Source organism: Carassius carassius, chromosome 29 (genome assembly GCF_963082965.1).
Source record: "Carassius carassius chromosome 29, fCarCar2.1, whole genome shotgun sequence".
NCBI lineage: Eukaryota > Metazoa > Chordata > Actinopteri > Cypriniformes > Cyprinidae > Carassius > Carassius carassius.
This window is the reverse complement of record NC_081783.1, coordinates 4,187,530-4,214,227: the sequence shown is the minus strand read 5'-3', so window position 1 is coordinate 4,214,227 and position 26,698 is coordinate 4,187,530. Positions and strand designations below refer to the sequence as shown.

General features: G+C 36.0%; 1 protein-coding gene across 1 annotated transcript in view; it reads right to left on the bottom strand.

Annotated features, from left to right (window-relative positions):
* Positions 1-249: 249 nt before the first annotated feature.
* LOC132109441 (arf-GAP with Rho-GAP domain, ANK repeat and PH domain-containing protein 3-like) overlaps positions 250-26,698 on the bottom strand; it is a 33,696-nt gene continuing 7,247 nt past the window's right edge. Inside the window, exons 2-34 of the mRNA XM_059515505.1 lie at positions 22,987-24,017; positions 22,845-22,891; positions 21,283-21,374; positions 21,125-21,186; positions 18,690-18,908; positions 18,349-18,418; positions 17,168-17,288; positions 16,353-16,534; positions 16,031-16,137; positions 14,262-14,461; positions 13,848-13,933; positions 13,538-13,720; positions 11,918-12,059; positions 11,539-11,643; positions 10,298-10,454; positions 10,092-10,194; positions 9,800-9,998; positions 9,608-9,671; positions 8,494-8,657; positions 8,167-8,379; positions 7,146-7,251; positions 6,919-7,066; positions 6,621-6,689; positions 6,475-6,549; positions 6,069-6,186; positions 5,840-5,968; positions 4,640-4,776; positions 4,445-4,527; positions 4,328-4,363; positions 3,520-3,583; positions 3,297-3,440; positions 3,163-3,201; positions 250-1,002 (exon numbers count right to left, since the gene is read on the bottom strand). Of these exons, the coding sequence (XP_059371488.1) occupies positions 601-1,002; positions 3,163-3,201; positions 3,297-3,440; positions 3,520-3,583; positions 4,328-4,363; positions 4,445-4,527; positions 4,640-4,776; positions 5,840-5,968; positions 6,069-6,186; positions 6,475-6,549; positions 6,621-6,689; positions 6,919-7,066; positions 7,146-7,251; positions 8,167-8,379; positions 8,494-8,657; positions 9,608-9,671; positions 9,800-9,998; positions 10,092-10,194; positions 10,298-10,454; positions 11,539-11,643; positions 11,918-12,059; positions 13,538-13,720; positions 13,848-13,933; positions 14,262-14,461; positions 16,031-16,137; positions 16,353-16,534; positions 17,168-17,288; positions 18,349-18,418; positions 18,690-18,908; positions 21,125-21,186; positions 21,283-21,374; positions 22,845-22,891; positions 22,987-23,945 (5,025 nt within the window). The 5' untranslated portion in view covers positions 23,946-24,017 and the 3' untranslated portion in view covers positions 250-600. The remainder of the gene's footprint in view (positions 1,003-3,162; positions 3,202-3,296; positions 3,441-3,519; positions 3,584-4,327; positions 4,364-4,444; positions 4,528-4,639; positions 4,777-5,839; positions 5,969-6,068; positions 6,187-6,474; positions 6,550-6,620; positions 6,690-6,918; positions 7,067-7,145; positions 7,252-8,166; positions 8,380-8,493; positions 8,658-9,607; positions 9,672-9,799; positions 9,999-10,091; positions 10,195-10,297; positions 10,455-11,538; positions 11,644-11,917; positions 12,060-13,537; positions 13,721-13,847; positions 13,934-14,261; positions 14,462-16,030; positions 16,138-16,352; positions 16,535-17,167; positions 17,289-18,348; positions 18,419-18,689; positions 18,909-21,124; positions 21,187-21,282; positions 21,375-22,844; positions 22,892-22,986; positions 24,018-26,698) is intronic.

The window sequence follows — 26,698 nt, the reverse complement described above, 5'->3', positions numbered from 1 at the left end:
CCTTCAATGGGAAATATGAGAATGATTCAAATAGTCCATATAAATAAATTAATAAATATAATAAACTGTATACATTTAAAAGATAAAGTGATATGCACTCATACAGTAGTCATTTAATCAGTCTGCAGTCCAGGGATATCAATCTAAATGTTTTCACTGCTAATAAGACAACCGATTACGTATTACACACTGCACATGCATTTCTTACTGTTATACTAAACATTTAACGTTACTGGGCCAAGAAATGTATTTTTACGAAAAGGAACTGAAATGTGATTTCATCTTTAGGTACAAATAATACAACAATAAAATTTAATAACTATAAAAAACTGTTTGTTTTTTTTTTTTATGTTGAGAGGTCGGTCTGTTTTAGTGTAACAAGTCAACACATGCACAAGCCAGAACAGATTCAGCCGATTTATACAAAACCGTTCTAGCACAGATTCACTGATTTGAGTTTCAGTGACTGCTTTGGCACAATACTTCACGTTAATAAACCGACGGATTTAATACTGGATTCTTACAAGCCAATTTCAACACATGGCGATATTTAATAACAGCAATTTCAAGTTCCAAAGCAAATTGACCTTGAGATTGATCTCAGGTGAGGTTCTCACGCTGCTCTTCAGACTCGGGATTCTTGCAGAACATCGTGGAGAGTTCCTGTAACAGCAGTTCCTGTTGAGGACTGCATGATCTGTGGGACCTGAGCCTACCTGGGACGTGCAGAGAGTCCTCCTGGCCCAGAGTGTCTATTGATTCTCCAGAGGATAAGAGAGAGTGCACTGGCTTTGACCCAACCATGCGATCCAGGGAGGCGGCCTTCCTCTGTCCGAGGCTGACGGGGCGTGCTGGCACCTCCTGTGTCTCTGCGGGAGCGCTGGACAGGAAACTAGTTTCCAAAGATTTGAGCACCTGCAGACCGAAGTCGCCCACCTCCTCGTACAAAGGCTCGGGGCTTTTAATGCGCTCCTCAAACGAGTCCTGCTGCACCTTCATGGGCTGAGCAGGAAAACAAAAAAGACAATGGCCAGACATAGCAGGAGGTCAAAAAGATTTCAGATTCCAGCACTTAATTACACTGGTCTAAGTCTTTAAACCAATAACACATGAAAGGCCATCCTTTACAGTCACGCCACCACAGTTATGAAATAATAATATTTTTCTATTATTATTATTATTATTATTTGAATTAAAACAACATTAACATTATAAGAAAACTTAATATTATTAATAAATAAATCTAGTGATAATAATCATATTGACCTTTTATCAAAAATAGTCATTTGAACCTTGATAATAATAATATTATTATTTATATTGTTAATGTATTATTATTGTTATTATAAAAAATAATAATAGTTATGGTTTTACTGAACATTTATTATTATTATTATTATACGATAACTATATTGTGTTATAATTAAAAAAGATAATAGATAATACATATATATATATATATATATACACATATATATATATATATATATATATAAAACAAGAATAATAGAATGAACATACTATTATATAAAACATAATATTACACACACTTTTATGATTATGATGATGATGATTATTATTATTATTTTGTATTAATAACAACAGAGTGAATATACTGTTAAACCTTGTATTACACAACAACAACTATAAATTTAGATAATATCATAACTATATTGTCTTTATTATTATTATTATTAATATTAATACATTTTCTGAATTATCTGAAATCATTATTAACTATAAATGAGTCATAAATAAAGTGAATATAGTATTATGAGAACCTTATAATAATAATTAATACAAATAATAATAATTGTATATTCTAATATTACTATGTTAAGTGTTTATTATTATTATTATTTTGTTGTTGTTGCAGTATGGCATTATATTTTTGTTAACTACAAAAGAAAATTAATATAGTAATAGTGAATAATAATGCTAATAATGCTATTTCATTTCATTTTAAATTACATAAAAAAACAAATAATAACATTAAAAGTTATAAATGTTGTGTTAAATAAATCAATCTGCTATTTCACAACAGCGTTGAATGTATAGCTCAACCAATCAGAGCAAGCTATAATGCTGTGTGTTTATAAAATACAAGTGATGTATGCGTCCAAAGCAAATCAGTCTCCTGAACTAAGATCATAAAAACTACATCTCATCTACTATTATCTCAAGAAAATATCTAATCTACTAGATTAGATGATCTACCATTATGCTAACAAAAGCAGTATTTGTGGTTAGCGGGACATAGACAGAAGAGGATTCGCTTCTCAACAATGTTCACAACAAATTACTTCCTTTTCGGAGTTGAAACTTTTGTCTCAGTATCAGAGCAACAACACCAAGATAATTGACAAATACATCGAGGACAAAAGCATGAAGCCTAGAGACAATTTGCTTGTACAAGCCTTTTCCCCTAAACACAAGAGGTGAAGCGAGCTCCCTGCCCTCCCTCAAGGCTACAGTTGCAGAACAATGCAGCAGAAGCATTCTTCCTCCAAATGCATCCTGTCATATCAGGAAACCCTGCTTCCCAACAGGAATGGGGGGGAAGGACCGAGGAAGTCAAAGGGAATTCCTCAATTAAGTATAGGCTGTTTTGTAAAGCACACCCTTACATTTTTGAGCGTTTGTTAGACCCAGAGGTCATCTGATACTTTCCAAACCTCCCACTTTTACATTTTGACCAGCCACTGTAATCAGAATAAATGTGACCGATTGTGTTAAAAAAAAGAAAAGACAACACAAGACAACTTTTTCACTGGAGAACGCAATATTATGGATGGAAGACTAGAAATGATATGAATTTAAACATTTTATTACAAAAACACAGCTTAGCCCTTCAAAATATGTTTACTGTTGGACTGGAGTAGTGTGGATTATTGTGATGTTTTTATCAGCTGTTTGGACTCTCATTCTGACGGCACCCATTCACTAAAGAGGATCCATTGCTGAGCAAGTGATGTAAAGCTGGAGAAACAAACTCATCTACATCTTGCATGGACTGAGGGTAAGTAAATATTTAGCAAATATTGAAGTACTGACTCTGACAGGAGGTCGGTCTTGGAGTAAAAAATGGTTGAGAAGCACTGTTTTAAAGTAATTCTTATATAAAATGCATTGGATTAATCTGCAGATAAAATAAATACTTACAAAGAACATTGAGAGAGCCCTTCTTGTGTGGAGCTTTCTCTGCAAAAATACACAGACAACAAGTTAAGTCTCAAAGCAAAGACCAAGTGAACATTACATGCACTGAACCACTGGAGGACGCCTGTGTGTTGTACCAGAGTCTGATTGGCTGAGAGCATGGTGGAGTTGGTGTTGCTCTCCTCTCCTCTGATGGGCACAAGCGGCATGGTGCCAAACTTCTGCTTGGAAATGTCAGAGGAAGAGTGGCGTCTCATCACAGGTGGACGCAAATCATCATTCTGAGGGAGGGATGTTAATGTTAAGTCACAGCTCTGAAATGTCAATAAATATATTCGTTCAATTTAAAATGTGCTGTACCTGTGCTTTTAGTAAATCAGTCATCCAGTCCCATAATTCAGTCTCACAGGAACAGCTGAGGTACCTGTGAGGTCATCGAGAAGGATTACTTTTCACTATGTAGCTATAAACACTTGTATAAACCATTGTAAAGAAATGTAAAAATGCTATTAAATGTAAAAAAAATGTACTCACTCGTGTCTTATAATATGCATTATTGTTGCATAATTATTTACTTTTTCAAGGTACCTTTAAAGAGTGTAATGCATAATAACACTCATCTATGTGACCCTGGACCACAAAACCAGTCATAAGGGTCAATTGTTCTAATTTAGATTTATACGTCATCTGAAAGCTGAATAAATAAGCATTGATTGATTAATTGAGTAATTACAATAACTATGTAATAACTATGTACTAACCCTGAACCTACCCCTAAACCTAACCCTACCCCATGTAGTTACCTTGTATTACCAGAACTTTCTTAGATAAATACACTGTAAGTACACTATAAGTACATGTAAGTACACGTACTGTAAAATAAAGTGCAACCAAATATCTTCATGGAACATGATCTTTACTTAATGTCCTAATGATTTTTTGCATAAAAGAAAAATCAATCATTTTGCCCCATACAATGTATTTTTGGCTATTGCTACAAATACACCCCAGCGACTTAAGACTGCTTTTGTTATAACATGTTATAAGAAACTGACATTATATATATACATACATACATATAAAGGGGTAATAAATCTATATTGGGGCTTCTCTTATGAAGTCTGTTAATTCCTGTTCTATTCCATGCACACATATAAATACCACTTACAACTGCTGTTTATCCAGCATCACTGTTAATCCCCATCTGCAAGTAAACACACTTGTTATTTAAAGTTATATCGAGTTCACTGATGTAAAGAAGCTTATTGTGGAATGTGCATCTCACTTTGTTGGCGGTTTTAACTTCTTTCTGATCCCCATGTAAATCTTCAAGGTTTTCAGTTGCCAGTCTTTCTCAGGTTTGTTGCTCTGTGATGCAGAAAAGCAGCTTATAGCTTTTCCTTTCAGTTCAGCGTGGTCTTATTTACACAGAACCCTCGAATGTGCTGTAATGTAGATTGATGATGAACAGTATACATACCTTTTTGTCCTTCATCAGGATTAACCTGTGGTCTTTAATTTGGAAAGGTCGCTCCTGGAATTTGTTTCCTTGCAAGAGTTTGGGCGGCTCTTCCCGACACTTCAGCACTCCAGACTTCCCTATCTCACTCTTATAGGCTTCAACACACAGATACAACAGACACAAGGTCAACAATGCAGCTGCATAATCTCATTCACTTTTGTAACCAAGTATACAGTTTGTGTTTTTCGTGTGACAAAAATGGTTTCAGTGATGTATAGTAATAGTTGTGTAGTGACTCTGTACTCTTATCTTTGATCTCATTCTTGTATACTCCACTGTTCACAAGTTTTATTTGTTTTTTGTTTTACAAATTATAAGAATGTAATGGCAAAGACATTTAAAATGTTGCAAAAGATTTCTATTTCAAATAAATGCTGTTCTTTTGAATTATTCATCAAATAATCCAGAGAAGAAGAAAAAATCCTGTTTTCAGCATTGATAATCAAATGTTTCTGGAGCAATGATGCTGAAAATTCAGCTTTGATCACAGGAATAAATGACATTTTAAAAAAAGTGAAAGTGAAGTGAAAGTGAAGTGACATTCAGCCAAGTATGGTGACCCATACTCAGAATTTGTGCTCTGCATTTAACCCATCCGAAGTGCACACACACAGAGCAGTGAACACACACACACACTGTGAGCATACACCCGGAGCAGGGGGCAGCCATTTATGCTGCGGCGCCCGGGGAGCAGTTGGGGGTTCAATGCCTTGCTCAAGGGCACCTAAGTCGTGGTATTGAAGGTGGAGAGAGAACTGTACATGCACTCCCCCCACCCACAATTTCTGCCAGCCCGGGACTCGAACTCACAACCTTTCGATTGGGAGTCCGACTCTCTAACCATTAGGCCACGACTTCTTCAAATAGAAAACATTCATACACAATATTTCACAATATTACTGTATTTTTGGACTTGAGCATAAAACATCCTTCTTTAAGATACAAAAAAACTTTTGAACAATACTGTTATTTTATGCATTTTATCACCTCAGGTTAGTGGGGAGACTACAGTATATGGAATATTTTTACTTCTAACAATGTTTTTGTGACAATGCAGCACCACTGAAGTGGAAAACGGGTACAAACGCTTTAAAATATTCAACACATCATTATACTCTCTAAAATTCAATTCATCTGATGAAGTCAATATGCTTTCACCTGTGAAAATGTCTATAGCTTCCCCTCTAGGCACCTTCTTCACCACCAGATACGCTGAGCTGGGATCGGCCATTTTACACCACTGTAGCGCTTGTTCCAGAACCTTCTCTTTCGGGTGAAGAGGTCGCTCTGTGGAAATGACATGCTGTATTTATCTACTGTGTCCCCAGGCCTTAACAAACATGGCTTGCCCTGCAGTGTCTGATTAACTTCAGTGTTTGGACTTTACCGAGCTCTCCTTCCTCGATGGCCTCAAAGGTCATCCACACGTCTTTTTCCCCGGCAGGAATATTTCTCATATACAGCACCTGATTGGTCAGCTCCTCCGCACACATTGTGGGAGACACCTGTGAGAAAGTCATGCCAGACGTTTGCAGTAATGGTTAGAATCTGCCACCGTGTGGTACTGCTGTGCAACTCTCCGACAAAGAAAATACTCGTCCGTATTTTTTCACAATATTATTTCATGTATGTTAGCTTTGAAGTCATCTAAATGCTATTGTACTAAAGGTTAACGAAGACATTAAGCAGATATGCACACTTAAAATATATTGCTTTCCCGTTCCAGGACAATATTGTTGTCATCATATGTATCATTATTATTATTATTTTTCAAATATGAAAAATCTACTTACTTTCAGAGTGATGCAGCAGTCTGGTATCTTTTCTTCTAGATAAACTTCAATAATCAAGTCCCCTGCCTGTGAGAGCTGCAATAAACACGCACAAAAAAATATGAAAATATAATACTATAAATAAATAAATAAATAAATGACTCTACCTGTGTGTCTCTCCAAGTGGTTATCAAACTGATTTCCAGTTCAATCTGAGTTTGATGCTCTTCGTCAATCTGTTTAAACACAAAAAGAAGATTCATCAAAATGATTCACATTTACATAAAACTGCATTCCACAAAAAGAGTTTACAATGGTACTCACATGTTTTTTTGTATTGTAGTATTATCGCATGGAATTCAGAATTAAATAATACGCATAGTACTGTACTGTCGTATCCTCACCTGATATTATAACTTTACCACGTTTTTGCTATAATATCATGTTACAGAGTTATTCACTTACATCAAATATATACAGGTAGTTATCGATGAGGTCTTCTATGATTTTGACCTCATGTTCCCCTTTGCCATCAGTCTGAAACAGGCTGGGAGCGAACAGCAGGGACAGGTTCTTAGTGCACATCTGATTGAGATCAGCACACTTCTGCACCCTGAGAGAGAGAGAGGAAGAGAAAGACATGTGAGAGCTGCTAGAAATGAACACAGACCAGAATCCGAATGAAGACTCGCCTGTAGAGATGACTGATGAGAGCTGCTAAAGTCGTTCTGTTGACCCGAGGTAACCCTCGAATCAACTCTTTGTATCGGTCCAAACGCTGTGGCTTTTGAGGGATCTCTGCATGAAAGTATGAGAAATCACTGGGACAACTCAAATTAGCCAAAATCTAATATTTGTTGGCAGTTATACTGTACGAATAATCTGGGATGTTTTACATTTTATAATTCAGTTTTTGTAATACTCTACCATTCAAAAGTCTTTGAACGGTAAGATTTTTAATGTTTTTAAACAATTATCTTCTGCTCACCAAGCATGCATTTACAGTATTTGATCCCAAATACAGCAAAAACAGTAAGAACTCAAGAAACATTTCTGATTATGTTTAGAATTAGAATTTTTTGGTCAGGTTTCTTTGATGAATAAAAAAACAATTTATCTGAAATCTTTTAAAAACATTATAAATGCCTTTATCATCACTTTGAATCAATTTTAAAAGCATCATTACTAAATAAAAGTATTCATTTCTATAATTTCTTTCCCAGAAAAATAACGACTCCAAGCTTTTGAATGGAATAGTGTATAATGTTACAAAAGCTTTTTATTTCCGATAAATGCTGATCTTTGGATCGTTCTATTCATCAAAGAATCCGTAAATAAATTTACTCAACTGCTTTAAATATTGATGATGATGATGATGATGATGATGATAATAATATTAAATGTTTCTTGAGCAGCAAATCAGCCTATTAGAATGGTTTCTGAAGGATCATGTGACACTGAAGACTAGAGCATTGATGATGAAAATTCAGTTTTACATCACAGGAATAAATAACATTTTAAAATATATTCATAGAGAAAACAGTTATTTTAAATTCTTAATAATTTTACAGCATTACTGTTTTTACTGTATTTTATAAATAAATGCAGCTGTAAGCATGCTTCGGATGCATTTAATAGACGTTATGCATGAAATAACCCACAATATTTAATTAAACTGCATATTAACATTCAAAGAAAGTGTACGGTACTAACTGGCAGCTTCCCTCCAGAAGGGGTGAAGATCAGCCATGAATATTGGATCATCAATCTCCCGAAAGAACCTTTTCAGTACATCCGTCACATCCTCTATGAAGTTATCTCCAATGCGGAGTTTCACATTGCGGGCGTCCTTACGAAACTCCTCCATCAAAAGCTTGATTCTGGACTTCGCACCGTTTTTCCTGTATATTCCCTCATGGCCCAGACCTGCGAAGGAGAGATTCAATTATTTGGATAGCAGTGTTAAACTTATATTATGATTTAGCAGAGTTTACTGTCTTCAGCACAAAGCACAAGGAGATGAGAAGTCTGTGTTCGTACCATACTGAGTTATAAAGGCAATGCAGCTGTCAACGATGATGGGGATGTCATTTCTGCTGAGCTGCTGGTCTTTCAGGGTGTTCCCTTTCCCTCCTGCTGCCTTCTGAATGTCTGCGTACCACAGGGAGAAATCTGTCCTGCCCATGCCCTGCAAATGCAGAGTCCTGCAGACAGAGTCATTATATAAATGCATTGTAATAACATGCAATCGTTTGCAATAAGGACTGGGAGATGTATTAAAGGAATAGTTCACCCAAAAATGAATATTTGCTGAAAATGTATTCACCCTAAGGCCAAGACATATATGATTTAGTAACTTCTTCTGAGGAATGTAGCATTCCATCACCTGCTCACCAGTGGATCCTCTGTAGTGAATGGGTGCCGTCAGAATGAGAGTCCTAACAGCTGATAAAAACATCACAATAATCCACACCACTCCAGTCCATCAGTTAATGTCTTGAGAAGTGAAAAGCTGCATGTTTGTAAGAAACAAATCCATTATTTAGGTGTTTTAACTTTAAACTGTTCCTTCTGGTCAAAATATGAGTCTATAATAACGCTTCATTCCAGTGAAAAAGTCCATTCTGTGTTGTCCTCTCACATCAAAATACACTGCAATATTTGTTTAGAATTGTTTTAGACAGTTTTCCCTTGTAAATGGTGCTTCATCTGTGCATATTTCTCTCCTGATTCAGAGGAAACAACTTTTTCGGTGTAGAAAAAATTACCATGGATAGAGGACTCATATTTTAGCAAAACAACGGTTTAAAGTTAAAAACATCTTGATGGATTTGTTTCATACAAACATGCAGCTTTTCACTTCACATGATGTTAACTGATGGACTGGAGTGGTGTGGATTGTGATGATTTTATCAGCTGCTTGCACTCTCTTTCTGACGGCACCCATTCACTGTAGAGCATCCATTGGTGAGCAAGAGATGGAATGCTAAATTTCTCCAAATCTGTTCTGACGAAGAAACAAACTCATATTTAGTTTGTTTAAGTTGAGTACATATTTAGCTAATTTTATATTTTGAGCGAACTATTCCTTTAAGAAAGTAAAGAGTTTTAATTTTGGCTTAAACAAGTGTCCTTACAGAACTAAAAGACCCACCTTCCTTTCTCAACAAGAACCAGGATGTCCTTCTTCTCATGGTTCTCGGTTTCAGATGCAATGCCTTGATTTTTAACCCAAGACAAAAGACGGATAAGTACATAGCTCATTTATTAATCCCAGAGGGTATATTTAGCAGCACTTTTTTTCTCAGAAATCTCAGTTTCACGGTGATTGAGCTAACGGACTCACTGAGCTCCTGTAGCCGTTTCAGGTTTATAATATCCTCTGCGGCTCCATCATTTCCAGGGCATATGAACAGGTTGGACTTCTGTAGAACAAAGAAGCCTTCTTTCCACTGCTGTGGGTCTAGCATGGCCTTGTAGCGCAGGACGCCCACTCGCTCGAACTCTCGCGCCAGCAGACAGTGACAGCTGAGAGGTGTGGTGGCCTGCCAGAGATCAAAACCCAGGTGAGATCCAATGCACTGATTTGACAAACTATTTCCTGTCCACAGAGAACAGCTTGACTGATTAATATTTACCTTCCCTATTGCTCTCGCCCAACTGTGCAATGCATCTGGAGTCTCCAAGCCAAACTGCATCAGTTTATCAGATGTTAGGTAAAGTTCAAAAGTGTATCGAAATCTGAAAGGAACAACAAAGAAACAGATTATGATGTAATGATTAAGAAACTATGACCTTTCTAAATCTGATTATGTCCTGAAGGATGTTGTGCAGTGGCACCCACTTGTCAATAAAGCCGCTGTTGTTGCTGGAGTCTGGCCTGCTAACTCCTAAACAGACGATGTCTTTAACATCGATCTTCATGCTGGGCTCATGACATCTGTCAGACTCATAGAAAAGAATAGACTTCTCCACCGAACACCAGTACTTTTGAAAATCTGCTGAATAAATCAAATCAAAAGGTAATAAAAAAACTATTCAGTATGTTTCATATCAGATTTCAGATATAATGTCTAAGAGCACTGATGTTTTGAAGCAAGCAGCATCATTCCTCCGGTCTTCAGTGTCACATGATCCTTCAGAAATCATTTTAATATGCTGATTTACTGCTCAAGAAACATTTCTGATTATCAATGTTGAAAACCGTTTTGATGCTTCATATTTTTTTGGAAACCATAATACATTTTTCAGGATCATTTTGCTGAGTATAAACTTAAAAGGACAGCATTTATGTGAAATAGAAATCTTTCGTAACATTATAAAAGTTTTTAAATAAATTAAATAAATGTATCCATTTAGCAGACGCTTTTATCCAAAGCGACTTACATTGCATTCATGCTAACAATTTTCTCCTATCATGTGTTCCCCGGGATTCAAACCCGCAATGCTCTACCACTTGAACTACAGGAACACTAATTTTTAATGTCATCTTTGATCAACTGAATGCATCTTTGTTTAATTAAATATAATTCTTACTGGACCCAAACATTTGATGCAATCATTTTAATTTTGTATTTTTTTTTTTTTTCATTCAATGCTATTTTATTTTATTTTATTTCTTACTTGCACAACCAGATGAGCAGTGTTAGGGAAAGTAATTGTGTTGCTTAGTTACTTCTTAAAGAAATTAATGCAATGTATTAAGTAACTTTTGCATTACTCTTTGTCACCTGGGCTGAGCTTGGGTATTTGTTTTTTAATAAAAAATAAATAAAAAATAAAATAAACTGTAAAGGATCTTTTACACCAAAAGTGAAATAAATAAGCCTCAGCCTCCTAATTTCTCTCAACATGGGTACAGGAGAAATATCAGTGAATAAATGGGAAAACAGTAAGTTTTTAATTTAAATTATTTTATTTAAAAGTAATGCATTACTTTACTAGTTGCTTGAAAAAAAAAGTATCTGATTACGTAATCTGAGTATGAAGTAGTTAGATGGTACTGAATAGCTTTCTTTTTACTGAAGAGGTACAGTCTGCTCCTAAATCACCACCAATGCTTGTTTATGGCACATAGTCGCCTACCGTCTCTGGTTCTGCGAGATAATGTCCCTTTGTTCAAGGAGCTTGACTTGTAGAGGTAGCCGGAGTACAGGACGGCCTGCATGATCTCATCATAGACACAGGAATCTGAATCCAGAAAACTACAGTGAGATACTGCACACTATATTACAATTTCTATATACTAAAAGTGAAGCATGCAATTTTATTGTTGTTGCATTATAGAGAATCAAAGAATGTAGCAAAACATACATTAAAAAAAAACATTATTCACCATGTTCAAGATGGAGAATTTAAAGAGAACAGTGATTTAGATGATTTTTTACAGTTCTGACTAGGTGTCTATTAAATTGCACACTTCACCTTTAAGAGACATGGCTGTAGTTAAGTGCTGGAAAACTACCTGCAGACTGTGTGTATGAGTAATGCGGAGATACACGCTTATCGGTTCCATTAGCTTTAGCGAGTCGGGTGGCCTCGGCCTCCGCAAAAATCTGAGTGACCGTTTTTAGCAGGTTCTGCTCAGTCACAGCGGTGCACAGCGCCTGCAGGGTGACCACACACACACACAATCATATACACACTTCAACAAATGCACCGCTAATAGCATATTTAGCCAGCGGACAGTCAAAGCTTCTTCTAAAAAGCCCTCTATTCTTTGCATTAGTGCTCTTCATTATTTACAATTCACAACACAGCCATCGGCTTATTCTGGGGTTCATAGGTAGCCTGGATACACAAATAATAGCCTTAGTAAAGTCTTGAGAAACAATACACACTAATCTTGGCTTGACCGCTGGCACAATACTTAGATGGCTCTAGCTATATTAAGACAGGATGTCCTCACTGGCCCAGCGGTGATTGATCTAAAAGTTTTCTTTTGAAGCAAAGCTATTACACAGAGAACTGTCCGCCGCAATAGTTCACTGCGCTTCTGATTTGAGGAAGTATTCAGGGTATTTCAAAAATAAGTGTGTTGCAGAAGAGGAAAGGGAAATGCATTTATTGTGCAAAAGTGTTGAGGTTATGTGACTCTGAAGACAAGGTGTAAAATATTCATCATTAAATGCAAAAGGCCTATATCCATCTGCACAAGGTTTACTCATAGGCTTCAGTCAGTGCTGACTGATAACAGACATATAAAGTTTCCATTTTGTTGAACAATGAATTCCCTTGATTTTCCATGGTCTTTCTGAGCATTACTAAGAAGAATAATGTATATTTACCATAGACATTTCCATGACTATAATATCTCAAATTAAACTAAATTAGATAATAATTAATAATAAAAATAATAATAATTTATTTTGTATTTAAAAACTAAATAATAACAATAAAAGTAATAATAACAATGATAGTAGAATTTCAATAATAAATGTAATATTATTAACATGTTATTGTGCATTTAAAAACAAAAATACTAATAGTATTTTTATTACTGTTGTTGTAGTAAATTAGTAGTAGTAGTAGTAGTAGTATTGATATTAATAATTTTTTTACATTATCATCATCATCATCATTATTATTATTATTAACTTATTTATTTTGTGTATTTAAAAAACTAAATAATAATAGTTGTAGTAATAACAGCAATAGTAGTAGTACTAGTAATAATATTAATACTAATATTTTTATTATTAACAACATATATATTTGTATAACTTGCTATATTAAATTAAATTTAACTACATTTTATTATTAATAACTAAAATAATGATTATTTAATGTAAGGGCAGATTAAATTGTTGGTGGACCAAACATCATTTTATCTAATTTCCATACATTTTCAAGCAAGAAATTTTAAAAAAATTTTAAAATTCCCTGATATTCTTTTTACCCATGTTAAAAAATTAATTAAAATTCAAATTAAAATCTGACAGTAAAGATGCCATGTTCAACACTCCTGACTGTACTTTGAAGACTATAAATAATCAGGAATAATCTTAATCTTAATGACTGGTAAACAAGTTGCCATTAGTTTGCACGATCTCTTCCCTGTATGTGTGAATGGCTTAACCTTTACCTTAAGAAGTTCCTCTTGGGTGCTAAAACTGGGATGAGGGTGCCGATATCTGCCTTCTCTGTATTTGTGGGTGATAAAATCTCTCCGCTGCTCTGGAGAGGCGTCACAGTCCAGCTCCTCAGTCACAGGAAGTCTAGCCGCCCAAAATTCATTGGCTTTATCATTGCCAAGCATTATAAAAAGCTAGAACACACAGAGATAGGACCTAATTTGTGAAAAACCTTGTGGTAAAATCACTGGGGATATCAGGAATCCTGATAATTGGAATTAAAAAGATATTTTCATCAAAACAAACCACAGCAACCCCTACCTGGACGATCTCATTGCTCCACACGCTGGTGTCTAGTTTCAGACTCTGCACTTTCGACACCATTGTGCCGAGACCTCGATGCTGGCCTGCAGGCAGACAGAACAAAAGAGGCACCACATAACTCTCCACACACCATTCATTCTGTTTGTCCCACAAACGCTTCCTGATACAGTGCCTCTGAGCCACTTTTATCTGTAGTATACGGCACAGAGGACCTCACATGAACTCTCAAATGAGCTTAGAAACTCTTAGCACCATCTGTATCAACCTGAACACCGCACTGCTCTTCCCCATACCAGCTACTCACTGTTTAGAAAAGGCAAAACATCTCACACCAAACTGTTTTGATGAATATCTCACTTAATTCAGCAGAATTCACAAGTTTGCATGATAAAACAAGTGACCTCCACACACCTGCGCAGTTCTTGCAGATGACCACACAGAGATTGATGGATGCCCAGTCCGGATTGATGGCTTTGCAGTCTGCACAGATCTTGTTGGACCTGTTGGACCAGATCTTCTCTGCCACCTCGTAATCAGATAGTGTTTCTGCTATAGACTCCTGCAGGGCCTCCATCCAGTCCCTCTTCTCTCGCTCCGACTCGGCTGTAAAGCTGCAAGGATGCACACAACCCTCTTAATGCTCTGCCATCTTGGATCCTATTAATTGTCTCTGGTCTGGCATGGTTACTTTGCGGGAACAGACCTCTGTACGACTTCAATACTTTCATATATGTGTGTGATGAACTTGAGTTAATTTAATAACATGGTAACACTTTAGTATAGGGTCCAATTCACACTAATAACTAGTTGCTTATTAGCATGTCTATTATTAACATATTGGCTGTTTATTAGTGCTTATAAAGTACATATAATGCATGACATCCATAATCCTACCCAATACCCTAAACTTAACAACTACCTTATAAACTATTAATAAGCAGCAAATAAGGAGTTAATTGAGGCAAAAGTCATAGTTAATGGTTAGTTAATAGTGAGAATTGGACCCTAAAATAAAGTGTGACCAAAACATATATATATATATATATATATATATATATACATACATACATACATACATACATACATACATATATATATATATATATATATATACATACATACATACATACATACATACATACATATATATATATATACATATACATATACATATACTTTGATTAATTAAGTTATGCTAAATTCCAACCAAAGATATACTTAAGTATGTCTGATTGTGTTAAAGTGAAGCCATTGCAAGTATACTTCAGGTAAACTTGAAATATCTTGTATGTAAAGGCTGATATTACACGGAGATCATACAATTGTTATTGAGAGTGATATTAAAAAACATTTTACACATTAAATTAAGAAATGTGCATTGTGCAATAAAGAAATGAAGTTTAATTATAATTGTATTTCAGTATGTTTTAAGTAATATGTCAGTAAATATGTTAATGGATTTGAAGTATACTTAGTATGAAATAAATGCATTTTTAATCTATTATATTATATATTATTTTATTATTATTATTATTAGTGTGTATCAGGGCTGCCACAAAAATATTAAGCTGCACAGCAGATTTCAATATTGATAATAATAAAGAAATGTTTCTTGAGCACCAGTGACAGTGGCAGAAAATTTAGCTTAGCCATCACAGGAATTAATTAAATATTAAAATACAAAGCAGATTTCACAATTTACCATTTTTCTCTATTTTTGGTCAATTAAAACAGATATATAAGAGTTTTTTTTTTTATCTTATTGACCCCAACCTTTTGAGAGGTAGCGTAATTAAACTATAATTAAAAATGTTATCTTAAAATATAGAAATATATTTTTAATTATTATTATTCATGATATATTTTAAAAGATATATCCTTTTCAATTTAATATTTTTTTTAATCAGCATTATTTGTCTTATTTTCCAGTAAAAACATCTTAATATCCTTTAAAACAATTTAATTAATTTAATTTTAAGAATTTAAATTGTGTATGAAAACAAGACTTGTTTTTAGAGAATAAATATGCCTTATTGGCCAGTTTATTTTTCTTGTTTTGGTTCCAGACAAATCGACAAATCACTAATTAAACAATGTATTTGGAGAGTTGGAAATTACTTAAGAGGGTAGGACATGTACAAGCTACTTAACAGAAGCATAGCGTGACTTGAACTGTTTACCTGAAGGTTTTATAAGGTGTAATGAGATCAAAGCTCTTGCCCTTCCCATCACGAACTGTAGCACCTCTGGCCTCAATCACAGTAATTCCAATTCCATTTTTAAAGCACTGCAGAACACATATCACAAAGGGTTAACCTTAAACCAAGAATTACTAGTAAAACCTGCATGATGCAAATTATTTAAGAATTTTGAATGAATTGCACATATGCTATAGGAAGTTCAAAATACTCAAATTGTATCTCACTGAGAGAAGAAAGAGGCAAAGTAAATTATAAGTACTAAATCTAGAGGAGTATGGCTATAACATGATTATCTAATCACCTGCTCATTCTTGTACAACCAGATCTGCTCCATTATAATGGCTGTGTAGATCTTTGACTTGGTTTTGAGCTCCAGGAAGCCGCTCTTTTGGCAGTGACTGCCGGGGCCAAAACGTGGGCGGCCGAAAACCAGCTGTTCTTTGACCCGCTCCTGCAGCGTGCTGCACCATTTGCTCCTCTGAACTACGAAAAGAAATAAAGCAGGATCAATGGGCTTCTTTTAACCTAGTAAAAGTAAGAAGTAAAACACTTCTCTAAACATAATTGTATGATATTGTGCAATAATATGTGACCCTGGAGCAGAAAACGAATCTTAAGTCGCTGGGGTATATTTAAAAAAACAATGTATGGGTCAAAACTATCTATTTTTCTTTTATGCCAAAAATCATTAGGATATTAAGTAAAGATCATGTTCCATTAAGATATTTAGTACATTTCCTACTGTAAGTATATCAAAATGTAACTTTTGATTAGTAATATGCATTGCTAAGAATTCAGTTGGACAACTTTAAAGGTGATTTTCTCAATATTTCGATTTTTTAGCACGCTCAGATTTCAGATATTCAAATAGTTGCATCTCGGCCAAATATTGTTAGATCCTAATAAACCATACATCAATGGAAAAGGTACTTATTAGTTTTCAGATAATGTATAAATTTAAATTGTTCTTGATACTGGTTTTGTGGTCCAGGGTCTCATTTATGTTTTTAGATGGCAGGTTATATCAATACTATATCATCTGCCGACATATTGAGATTTTTGGTCATGAGTTTGGATTCCAAGGGAATGCATGCAGGATAAAAATGCTGTGCTTACCATCGTTATCAGCTCGGAAGACAAATGTCCTGTGACTTGTGATGACCTCAAATTTATTGTCTTTGGCTAAGCGGGCCATCTGTATGGCAGCTAAGGGAATCACACCTTTGGGATAAGCATCCTGGGAGAAAGAGACCATTTGTGTTAGGAATAACAGTGTACAAGCATATGTGACATCAGAAACACAAGGGAATGTGGGAATTGTTTGGATTCTGAAGGTCTTCAGGCCGGCTGAAGTGATTAAAGGGGTCATATATCATGATGAATCGGTTAACTGTGCAATGAGAACATACTGCACTGTGACTTTGGGAGCACAAAAAATCCTTCCCAGGCCAAAAAGATTATTTATTGTCAACCTTTCATGACTGTATAGTGTAATATAACATTTCCCAGATCAGCTGTGCCGGAAGGTTCAAGACACATATTCATTTGGATGTCGATCAGCACTATCTATTGTTCTGGCAATTTGCTTTTCATTCAGCTCGATGAATATTGGTTTCACTCTTCCATTCATCAACAATTCATTAAGATTTCTTGTATGGTGTTTGGTGTGACAGGGCCTTTACACGTCAACAGCGTCTATTCAGTGTTGTCCACAATGTTGACAATATGGCAGAGGCGGATGAAAATGACATTTGACAGTAAACCTTTGCTCACACACATACAAAGATGGGATTCATCTCAAAGCAGGTCAGAGAGAGGGTGAAAAAACTACACTGGCATTCAAATGTTTGGAGTCAATAAGAAATTAATACTGTAATTAAACAAAGATACATTACATTGATCAAAAGTGACAGTAAAACATTTAACTTGTTATAAAAGATCTCTTTTTTTAAATAAATGCTGTTCTTTTGGACTTTTCATAAAAGAATCCTGAAAAGCATCACAGTTTCTACTAAAATATTAGACAATACAACTGCATTATTGATAATATTGTGCAGCAATGTATCATATTAGAATGATTTATGAATGATGTGACACTGAAAACTTGAGTAATGATGCTGAAAATTCAGATTTGCATCACTACATTTTAAAATACATTTAAATGGAAAACAGTTACCTTAAATTGGAACAATATTTCACAATATTGCTATTTATCCTGTATTTTTGATTAAAGAAACACAGCCTAGGTGAGCATGAGAGAATTAGGATGCCATTGAGTTGTTGACATGCAATCGTACCTTTTCACTACCATAGTACATCAAGTTCTTCCCATCAAACTTCACATATCGTTTCTGGAACACGTAGTTTCTATAACAGAGGAACAAAGATGACATCAGAGAGAAACAACTACACTACAAATGTCACATCTAATATAGTGCTGTCTGAAATTATTCAAGGAGGAAATGAATCTAGACACTGGAAGGTGACAAGCAGAGGACGGGAACAAACAGCAGGAGACACGACATCTGAAGTAATGACAAACCGGCCGGAGAGGACAGACAGGGAGCAGAAACAGCCACTGAGGAGCGTGCAGGAGACGCAGAGATGAGAGGAGAGCAGCAGCCCCGACGGGGCGTACCCTTGAGGAGAGAGCTTGTCCAGCCAGCCGCTGAGGATGGGTGCCGCCCGCTCGGACAGTGAGGTGAAGCTGGCGTAGGGGGAGATGATGTGGTCCTCGTCCACTTCGATGGAGCCGAGGTTATGAGGGAGGGAGAACGAGTGAGAGGCCGGGGACGGTTCACCCACCGTGCAGTAGCCTGGAGAATCAAGACGCTTGAGCCACGAGTGATTGTGCTGCCTGTGAGACCACCAAGTTACAAATATAAGCTGTACAGTACAGTTTAATGCTCCAGTAAAATGATGGAAATCTCTTGAATCTCTCCATATGTTTTCTAACATTTTGGGGGTATTTGTTTCTTGTACTAAAGGAATAGTCAAAAAATAAAAATTCTGTCATTAATTACTTACACTCATGTCGCTTTTGGGTAAACTATCCCTTTAAGCATAAATAAAATATAGCGAGATTTATGCAAAAAAAAATTGGCAAAATTGTCAGTGATCAAAAAAAGTATTAAAATTAAATTAAATTAAATAAAATTATTATTCAGCAAAATTAATGGTTAAAATTTTTCTAAAAATTAAATATTTGTTTTATTGTTGTTGTTGTTTGTTGTGGAATAAACCATGCAAGAAATAATTTTTAAATTATTATTATTATTATTAATTTTTTGTAGTTGTTACTACAATTTTTATTAATTAATTTCATATAGAAATGGAAAGATAAAAATCCCAGTGAATAAAACGGTCTTCAGAGTCAAATAAATAGGGGTGTGTGAGAAAAATGACGATTTTAAAATACTAACATTTTAAAGAGTTAAATGTCAGAATGTGCTTCTGCATTACTTCTTACACAAGCTTACGATGTGCTTGCATCAAGCTTCACAATGTGTTGTTGTAGCGCTTCATGATGCTATCATGAAACTGTGTATGACAACTGGTTGGAAGCGATGGTTTATTGTTGAAAAAGTTTAACATGTTAGGATAATCCATTAGGCTGTGGCAGCATGGATTTTAAGGTATCGACTTTGAGGGTTTCATCCACTTGCATTGTATCTCTCTCTTGCTCTTCTAAAGATTTTATTTGTGTTCATCTGAGGAAAGACAGTCATATACATCTGGGACAGCATAAGGGTGAGTGAATGATTTACGAGTGAAGTATCCCTTTAAGACATTAAAGCTAATTTGTTTTATTAAAAACATCGCAGATCCAGACCCTTGCACTGGAAGCTCTAGACTCACACATTTAGACAACAGAGGCTGGAAGACACTAGATCTCAACCAGGAAAACACACTAGCCATGTTTCCACTGTCGGGCCAATGCGAGCCCGGGCTTAAAACGGGCCGGGCGGGGCTAATAGCCTCGGGCCAGTAGCACCGAGGCCAGAATAGTGCAGGGTTTCCACAGTCGAGCCTAAAGCACTGCTGCGCTTCACTAAAACACGCCCTTTACACGCCTCTCAGGAACAACATCACGCAACCCCATCATTTCACCAACAAAGAGAAGTTATCAGAAAACGAATAAGAAATAAATCACTGGAACTAGCGCGATCAAAAAACGAACATTGTTTGCATGCTTTGTTAAATATCTAAATTCAAAAGCATCGACGTTTTACTATAGAATAAGTGATACATTGGTCATAATGAATTAATCTATCAGGACTCAAAATTAGTCACACAGAAATAAATGTATTTCAATTTTATTTATTTATTTTTAACGCTTATGAAAATAGCCTGCTTATTCAGTCGAGTCTGTTTCTGTTTATTTGTAGCCACAGTAGCCTATACGTCACATTTAGAATGAATGATAATATCTCTATTTTTATAAAAGCTCCCGAACAAAAACGATTATTACATTTTTATGATAGGCTACGTAGAGCTAAACTCTCGAGACGAGACTTATGACAGATAATATAAGTTACTAAATAGATACACGATTGTGATAGAGAATAAGAAGCTGACGTCTGCTTTCTTCAAGTGGTCATATTTACTGTGGTAATAATGCCTAGCTTACACAGTCTTTTGCATCATTTATAAATATTTCTGCCTTGTATGGTCATTATAATCCACATCGGATCAAGTTATTTAAAACACTCACTGCTGACTGAAACTTATTTTAAAAAGTCTTTAATGCTGGTGTTATAGCTTAACTTTCTGTTATGATCCGCGGCTGCCGATCTCCAGACTCAGAGAAACTCCGCCTTTGTTCATAACCCCTCCTCTAGCCCCAGCTGCCCCGCTTTGGCCCAAGGTTTTCGAGGCACTATCAAGACCCGGAAGTGACAGTGGAAACGCTACTGGCCCTGGCACGCACTAGCACACCCGCTTTTAGCCCGACAGTGGAAACGCAACTACTGACTCTCTTTATCCCATTGTTTTAGGTGTCCCTATATGATTAGCAGCTGGATATAACGCTGTGGGCAAACCAAACATTCTCATGGAAATACTTGGACTTACCCATGTTCTCTTTGTTTATTGTCTTTATTTGCAGTCTTTTCCTCACTTTTGGTCCTCGCAACCTAAATGCATTCAAACATAAATAAATTCCACCTACTGGAGGACATAAAATGAGAAAAAAAATGGTTTAAGAGATAATTTTTACTTAAGTATCTCACCTCTGAATGCTGAAATTGTCGTCTGCTGTGGAAAACAGTTTCACAGTACGGGTTTATCATTTCATCTTCATCCTCAGCAGATGCTGTGTCGCCTGAACAGAAAATAGCAGCATTACATAAATTCATAAGATAAAATAAATGATAAAAATGCAATATGACACAGCAGTGTGTAAAGCACATTAAAGCCAACATTTAATGAAAATCTTCCTATCCAGCATACAGTAGCTCTCAAATCATAACACAAAAAGGCAAATATGCACAAGTGAGGCAGTAATGGATGGTAAGTTTTTAGTGCCTTTCATTATTGTTCAAAAGTTTGGGGTTGGATAAGATTTAAGTTTTTGAAAGAAGTCTCTTATGATCACCAATGCTGCATTTGTTAAAAAAAAAAACAGTAAAAAAGTCTTCTCCAGTCTTATTTGTCACGTGATGTCATATTATTACATATTAACATTTCAGTCGATCAATTGAAGCGATTCACTATCAAAACATAACAGATCAAAGGAGCATTTAATTTTTTTAATTTTGACATTGCTTGTAATGATTTTTAAAAGCAAGTACAGTCAGATATAGTTATGGGTGAGCTTTTTGGATCGTGTATAGTGAATCATTTAAATCAGATCAGGACTTCAAAGCATGTACGATTCATCTGATTTAGATAGGAACTTCGGAGTAGGTTTGCAATTCATTTGATTTAGATCGTAACTTAACGTATCATGAATCTTTTGATTTAGACAGGAACCTCGGAGTGAGTTCGCAAATCGTTTTGCAAATTGAATGATTTGCGATCTACGCGCCAAAAAGTCCCAATCTGAATGATATGGTTTGCGAATCTAAAACTTTGAAGCGCGGATCATAAATCCTTTGTTTTAGATCAGAACTTTTGAGCGTATTCGTGAATCTTTTTATTCAGATCGGGGCTACAGAGTGGGTTTGCGAGTCATTTGATTTAGATCAGATCTTCACATATCGCAAATCATTTGATTCAAACCAGAACTTTGGAGCGGGTTTGTAAATTTTTTGTAATAATAAATATCTATATTCATCATGTGTCATCTTAAGGTGAAAAAATATCGTTACTATAGTTTAGCCATGGTATTTTTAGTAAAAAAAAAGTGGTTATACCAAAAAAAGAAAAGAAAAAAGTTTACCTTGCCTTTTCCTGTTGTGCTGCTAAATATTTCTGAGGAAATTAAATCATGATCTTCTTTTTTAGGATTCTTACAGAAAAGAAAGTTTAAAAATAGCATTTATTTGAAACATTATAAATGTCTTTACCATCACTTTTGATCAATTTAATTTCTGGAAGAAGAAAAAACTTCAAAAGAATAAACAAAACAAACAATTGTACTGACCCCAAACTTTTGAATACAAACTCTCATCTGCTCTTCACACAAATACTATATATTGTACAATTTTGTTCACTTTCATTGTACAGAAAATTGTACATTATTCATTCATTGGAAGAAAGAAAGTCATAAATATTAGGAACAACTTTAGGCTGCGTAAATAATACAATTTTCCACAACAAAGTTTGAAATAAGGGTCAGTCATAAACCTACCAGATGTTCTTTTAGGTGTTTCAGTTGAGTCAGACTTTTCTAAAGTGCTATAGGAGGAGAAACTATAGTTAGCTGTATAATTTTAGACAAAACTTTGCCACAGTCGTAAGAATCAGTGTACAACAGAATGACAAGAGTTTACCTATGATTTTCAGTGGATGGGCTGACCTTCTGGCGTGGAGGGGGGATGGGTACAGAGCGACTCCAAAGCACACGTGGAGTGTATGGTAAAGTGCCACAGTAGATTTCATTAGAGACCATCTCTAGCCCTGAACAGGGTGAACTTGGAGGTGAACCGGGTGTGTTAGTGAAGGGAGAGCACTGATAACTTGACGGGGACTCAGGAGGGGTGCGGAGGGGTGGGGTGCTCAGACGCTCCTGCTCCGACATTCTCTTGAATGTGGATGGAGGAATTCCTCGATTTAACCTAGGGGGCACTGGGGGTAACGGATCACTAGTCTCTGGGGCAGAAGTGCTATTACTCAAACCTGGTTCGCAAGAGCCCTTTTTTGATTCAGTAGATGTTTCAACAGTGTCTGTACTGGAGGATGAACCTTCTGCAACTTTTAAAAGCGGCTCCTGAGATGACTTTTGGAAAGGTAGCACTTCATGTTGTGTTGGTAAAGAAATTCTCTCTGCTCTTAATCGGTGGAAGACAGTTCTTGGTTTTGGTACCGGCTTTACAACACCAGCGCTCCGCTCTGAGAACGAGCGCTTCACTTGTGCACAAAGATTTGGGGCCGAGCTGTTACGTAAGGCTTCTAAGGCAGTGCAATGGTGTCTTGAAGGAGAATGAGGCTCTGCTTTAACAGGGGTCACCTCGTGAATAGCAGATTCTGAATTACAGCGATCTAGCGTGGGCTCTTTCCTTTGATGTTCACAGATCAGCTGAATGTGCTCGACTAGTTTGAGGATACGCTTCCTGTGGCCGGTGGCAGTGACTCCCACCCTGTTCAGAGCCACATTGTCCACATGGCAGAAGTCTCGGGCGAGGAGAAAGCCTGCCTGACGGAAGTGGTCCAGATACCTCTCGAGGTGGATGGAAGCCAACAGGTCCTCTGCATCTGAGCATGGACCGATTGCTGTTGCCATAGTGTGCATGGGTGCTCATTAGGCTGCATGCAAAACAGCAGCAGTTCCAGCCAAGAGCAGAAGATGACACCAGTCCTTCATCTGAGAAAACAAGCAAAGAAAATAGGCTTCACTGCAAAGAAAAGACCTCTTTAAATGGATAGTTCACAAAATAAAAACTCAAAGAGTTGATGGTAGCCATTGACTTCCATAGTATTTATTTCCATACAATGAAAGTCAATGGCTACCTTTTTTACTATTAATAACCCACCAATAATTTGATCTACCCTCAGTCCAGCACATAAACAATATATAAAATACATTATATTATACAAACAAAGACTAATGGAAGTATGTAAAAAATACTCAGTTATAAACAATGAACACTCATCAGACATTGCTGGAATACAAATGGTTAATGTGGACTTCCATAACCCACAACTGTATTGCAAAAATATAACGAAAATGTCCCTGATACTCACTTAAGATACCATAAATGTAAAGGTATGCAACATCATTCCATATGAGAGTGTGAAAAAATTAAACAGTTTTGGAAATATGTGAAAGAAATGACAGAAAAGATCCTTAAAGTTAATATTCTATTGCATTTTTTCTTTTTTTTGTTTCATTTATACCATGATAAAAAAAATAAGAACATTTATATTTATAAACATATAGCCTATCCTGCAAGTAAAACAGCTCATTACTTTACATTGAAAATATATTTGAGTAACAAATATAAAAATTTGATACAAATGATAACAAAAATGTCAATGTAAAACAAAACACATTCTTAAAACATGGTGGTGTTGGTGAAGTGCTAACGGAAAACTAAGAACAGAGGTGGTAATGTAAGGTACGGAGATGTTTTGTGTGTATGTGTGTATGTGTGTAAGTGTGTATGTGTGTATGTGTGTGTGTGTGTGTGTGTGTGTGTGTTTTGTTTTCTTGTTCTTTGTTATATGCAAATACTTGTGTACATGTGCACAGTTAAACATTTATTTAAATAATGGAGAAGGAATAAAAAGCTTACAGTAGATTTTGACAATAAAAATAATAAGCATAACAATTTGTCTAAAATCCTGCTCCCCGTTTTTTTTTTTGCATATTTATTTTGTGTTCATCCTGGTAATTGTGTTATATATTGCTGAAATCCCCTTGTTTTGCATTGTACAATTAGCAATAAAAAACTATATATTATTATATAACAATAATATTGTACATATTATACTCATTATGCATTTCAATAAAACAATACAATAATACAATTATTATACTAAAATTGTGCCTTAATGCAAAGACAACCAGTAATTAAAATCTTACAAAATAATAAATGTCCACCTTTTTAAATTTGACACGGCTGATAGTTACAGGGAGGTTAATGGTCTTTTATGACAGAGAGCATTTTTCATCCGCCTGAGACTGAATCACCATGACATTTGCAGACGATGGCATGACCCCGCTCACATTCTCTTAAAAACCACTGCACTGGAACAAAACAATCATTGAGCGAACAAAAATAAATCTTTGTAACATCTGAAAATGAGCATTCAGGGTGAACACAAATGGAAATATTAAAGTATCGCGAACCATGATAACTGTAACACGGCGCACATGCAAGCAATAACAAAACGGTCATATTTCTTAGGACTATTTTTAGAAGCTTCCATTCATTGAGGTAAAGTGGCTGAAAACGTGGTGCACATGAGGGAACCAGTCGAGAAAAAAAAGACTCCACTAGGCTGGGCCTGGGAGAAAATCAGCGGGGGTGGGCCAAAGCTTGTTTGGCGGGGACGGCATAACTTTGGGAGCAACCAAGTGTGAATGCTTTTTTATAAACATTCCTGACACTTTCCTGACTGCGTGTCCAAAAGACTGACAGCACTTGAGAACGGTGTCCTAAGAGGAATCTCAAGGCTACGAGTGGCATACAGCCAAACCCAGGAACAGAGAGCTGCTAGATTCCATGACCTCCAGGAGGGGCGGAGCCTGACGGGTGTGAGAGATGATTGGATAAACAACACTCATCACAGGGTGTACATCCCCAACCCAAAAAGGATGCACAGTGTTCTCTCTCAGGGTCATCTCAAATCGGAGGTAATTACGAGCACGCTTTCTATTTGCAGCAGAGATCACAATCGCTCCAATTCAATTATGAAACACGATAAAAAGTCAAAAATGTGTTAAAAAGTCATGATAATGTCAACAGGGTCTATTTTGCTCAACCACACTGATTCCGAGTAGAAAAGCAGACGTTGGAAGGCTGTTAAAAAAGGCTGATGAGTCACATCCTCGTCTTCCTTTGTCTGGACGCTGGATGCTAACCTTTGGCTCAGTCACTCTGATTCACCGGATCCCATGGAGAGGGGGAGGCAGGAAGCTTGTGAGGCGGACTGATAAAGTGTGACCTGAGGAAAGGAGAGAAACGGGTCCGGGTGTTGTCTCTTTCCCCTAGCAGCAATGTAGGAAAACTCCCTTCAGCAAGACTGTCATCGTGAACCAAACAAGCCAACCAGTGGCAAAACATCTGCAATTAATTCAGCCTGAAGCCATTAATATACAGACTCCTTTCAGATCGGTTCTGTAGATAATATCTGCCTTCTGTAAATTGTACATTTTAACATAGCTTACATAAAAGTTTGAAAATTTCTTATAGACTTGTTCAGAATTAAAAAATGTCACTGATAGAGAGGATGTCACTGTAAAATTTGCTGACTGTATTACAGCTGGTCTTCTCTCTTACATCTGTTTGCATACAAAATTATTTTTAGTTTTTCTTCTTT